Here is a 4,080-nt window from a genome sequence, read left to right on the forward strand (position 1 = left end):
AAAAAAAGAGGAACAAATGTAATAATCTGAACAATAAAGATTTAATAAATAAAATAAAAAAATAAAATAAATATATTTCAAATAAAAATAAATGAATAAAGCTGACTGTGAAATAAAATGTACAGTATGGCTCAGTTTTGCTCTAAAATGTGCATAAAAATAAGACTCGAGAATATATATGTCAGTTTATAATGATGGTCACCCGTGAGTGATAGATATTGGTTTGACATTAATTTTGCTTATTTACATGTCCTCATTTTTCTACAATGAACATTAGTTTTATATTAGAAAACAACAACATTGTAAATCTATATATATAAAGGCCTAAGCCAGTGGTCGGCAAACTCATTAGTCAACAGAGCCAAATATCAACAGTACAACGATTGAAATTTCTTTTGAGAGCCAAATTTTTTAAACTTAAACTATATAGGTAGGTACATTGTTATTAACTTAATTAGGGTACTCCTAAGGCTTAGGAAGAGACACACTGAAGGGGCCAAAGAGCTGCATGTGGCTCGCGAGCTGCAGTTTGCCAACCATGTGCCTAAGCGACGGTGAGACCATTTGACTGTCCTACCAGTAGCTATGATGTGCAATGACCACCAGAGGGCAGATGCTCCAACCGGTAGCTATGATGCACACTGACCACCAGGGGGCAGATGCTCAATGAAGGAGCAGCCGAGCTGCATTGACTCGGCAGCTGTGGTTCTCGGGTGACAAACTGGAAACCAGAGAAGAGGGAGCCCGACTCTGGGATATGTCACCCGAGAACCACCCTCTCGAAATCCAGGACCCCTCGGGGGATGTCAGAGAGCCAGTTTCGGCCTGTTCCCCGCAGGCCAGGCCAAGGGACCCCACCTGTGCATAAATTCATACACCGGGCCTCTAGCCTGAAAATAAAATACCCAAGTCTACCATTTCTTTATCTGAGACTCTGTACTAATCAAGTTCACTCGTGTGATCCTCCCTTCTTAAACTATGATTTCACCTTGTCCATGCCTCTCTTACCATGGACTTTGCACGCTGTTCTAGTTATTGGATGGATATCTGTCTTCTCTTCCAGATTTGAGTTTGTAGTGGACAGGGCTGTGCTTTACTAATCTGTGATCTTTAGGAGCTAGTGTAAAATCAGTGCTTAATACACATTTATGGAGTGAATCATTTAAAGGGGAGATAGGCACCTCAAAGAACTAAAGGATCAAAGCTGCCACTGAGGTGGGGAACCCGGATGTGGAAGATAACAGTGTTGCTGGTGCTGGAGGGTAATTTGAGCAATCTACTCTGTCATACTCAGATGGTGGGTTTCAGAGGAGTCCCTGGGGTAATAGTGCATGATTGAAACAAAGAGGGAAGTTGGTTTTGTAGAGAAAAAGAAAGACTCCTTTTCAGATAGACACATTCTGAGGTGACAGGGGAGAACTTAGGACCAATGTCATAGTCAACAGCCATCAAGGGGGTGCCTGATGCAGATGAGTGAACTGTTGCATGAAGGAAGCATGTGTGAGGGAGAATCAGAGGCAGGTGGGCTGGGTGGAGGGCAGCTGACGTCAGCATGGGGGTGGAAGTGCACCCAGGAGAGAAGGTAGCCATTGTGACAGAGACAGGAAGAGAAGCAGCAGTGCTAGGCAGGGCCACAGCAGGCCCCCCAGAAGCAGAGAGGGAAGGTCACATGGTCATATATTGCTGCGGAGGATCATAGGTGGACAGAGAATGGGGGTCAGATTTTGTTGTTAGAAGTCACTGATCACATCTAGACCCTGGGGCCAACCTCGATGAGAGTGCCCCCAGTGGCCAGGACAGTGATACCAACAGAGGAGCTGGAGAGAGGAGAGAGGGGGAGCACTTACAGAAATGCACCGGAAGTCCTTCTTGCTTGTCTGTGCTGTCCACCCTCAATCAGTTGAAGCCTTTCAATGTGGTGGCAGAATGTAAAGAAGAATGTGAACAGAAGAAGCTCCATGTCAGTTTGGACACATATCCTCATTTTATTGAAAGTGTAAATATTTTTCATAAAGTTTTCATCCTGAATCTCATAAAAACAGTGCAGCAAATGCCAAGAATATGGGTCTAGGTTCAGACGCTTCAAAAGGACCTCCCTCTTGGCCAAGTGCAGCAGAGAGGGAAGCCTCTTCTGAGACAGGCTGCATTTGAAGATGCTCTCCATCTCTCTCATCCCCTGATCACTCAAAAGGCCAAAAAGGAAACATGTGGTTGGTTCCCCAAATAGGTCATGCCTGTCATATACACCTGTCAAGTCTATTGTAATTATGATGTTATTAAAGCGACCACTTTTCAACACTCTATCGCCTAAAGCATAGGAGATTGCTGCAAAGAACTCCTGGAAGCACAGGTGAATGAAGCTGTAGCTCCGAGGGGTGGGGTGCTCTTGAAGAACACCCATGTTTAAGAGAGTGGAGATGTTGGCCCCATCTAACCCGTGTTCCCTGAAGTCCTCGGGGCTGAACAGAGTCTTTCCTTGGCAGGTGCCTTCAGCAGCCAGAGAGCAGAAGCCCCTCAGCTTAGTCGCGAGGGACTGAGCCTGGAGAACATGGAAAAAGTAGTGCAGACAGAGGGCTGTGGTCGTCTGGGAGGTCAGTGAGAGTGGTTGCTCCTGCTCCATCTGCTGCTTCAGGCAAGTGCAGACCAGCCAGGACACCAAGGGCATGAGACACATGGTGAAGAGAGCCGGGTTGGATTCAACCAAGGTAAAGGCTCTTATTGCTTGCCTCCTATCTGTGAAATATTTGTAGAAATACTCCTTCCTGGCTGAGTCAGAGAATCCTAGGACCTCTACCCAGCGAGGATGCTTTAAAGAAGTTTTGAGCCTCCACAGAGCTGTGATCCGAGCTGTGATCAGCAGGGAAGCCGTGGGAAGTAAGGTTTTCTTCAGCAAACTGCCCAGCAGTGTGTGCACCTGCTGCTGCTGGCTCCAGTGTGGACAGAGCTCAGAACTCTGCTCCTTCAAGTCCCATTTTGGTTCATCTAAGTTATCAAGAATGAAGAGCAGCTGCTCTGGCTGAGACAGGATCTGCCCAATGGGAGCATCAGGAGCAGCCCAGTCTTTTGTGATGAGCTCAGCGAGACTCATGGTCTCGGACTGGGCCAGCTCTCTGCAGTTGAAGTAGAAGACATGCTTGAAGAGGTCCTTGAACAGCCAGCCTTCCTCCCAGGCTCTCCTCACCTGCCTGGCCAGGGTTGACTTCCCGATTCCAGCAACGCCATGCACCACGACAGTGGGAGGCTCCTCCTGGGTACTCAGGCCTGGGCCAAATAAGTCTCCAATCTCCATCATTTGGTGCAATACTCATTTTTCCATGACTGTGTGGGGCAGGAACTCTCTCTTCTTTGGTTCTGGTATTTTTCTTTGATTCCTAGAGAAAGGAGAGAAAGATGGAACATTTGTTTAATTGTTTCTCTCATTTATTCATTCCACATATTTTTTGAACTCACTTAAAGCTACACACTGTGCTGGCTGCTGATACTGGTACATTCTTTTCAGATCGTGGAGGAAATATGGGTTTTTGGGGAGAAGATCCCTGCTTAAGTTTTGACTTGAGCAAATCATTCTCATAGTGTGATGTTTCTTCCTTCTGCAAATATTAATCAATGGCTAACACTGCCAGACACTGATTTAGAGGCTTGGGATAAAGAGTGAACAAACAGACACACCTGTTTGATCTCATTAATTCCATGACCTGAGCTATTAGCCCCACTGAGCTTACAATTTTTTATTAATAAATTGTAAGTGGTCATGGTCGAGTGAAAGAGATAATGGATGGTGAAACAGATACTATTGATTCCTGACAGAACTCTCTTTGCACCCACCACTGAAGTACATGCCAAGGATAATCTGCTACAATCACCTCAGGTCATCTGTCTGAGGGCTCTCTCCAAGGCAATGAGCATGACAGGCCAGAAGCCCCAGGGAATTAAAGCTCCAGGATGAGTGCTTAACCCCTGACAGAGGCAATTCCCTGTCCCCCAGCAGAGACATCTCTGACGTGTGTTCTCCACTGTCTCCAGAAGATCCCCAGTACATCGAACCTCAGTTGCCCCACAATGCAGGTGTCATTGATTTCC

General features: G+C 46.2%; 1 protein-coding gene across 1 annotated transcript in view; it reads right to left on the reverse strand.

The window, feature by feature from the left end:
* LOC102262809 (NACHT, LRR and PYD domains-containing protein 1) overlaps window positions 1–3,292 on the reverse strand; it is a 22,974-nt gene extending 19,682 nt beyond the window's left edge. The window contains exon 1 of the mRNA XM_005870313.1: window positions 1,848–3,292. Coding sequence (XP_005870375.1) covers window positions 1,848–3,292 — 1,445 coding nt within the window. The remainder of the gene's footprint in view (window positions 1–1,847) is intronic.
* Window positions 3,293–4,080: the final 788 nt, after the last annotated feature.

Source organism: Myotis brandtii, unplaced genomic scaffold (assembly GCF_000412655.1).
Source record: "Myotis brandtii unplaced genomic scaffold, ASM41265v1 scaffold3165, whole genome shotgun sequence".
Lineage (NCBI taxonomy): Eukaryota > Metazoa > Chordata > Mammalia > Chiroptera > Vespertilionidae > Myotis > Myotis brandtii.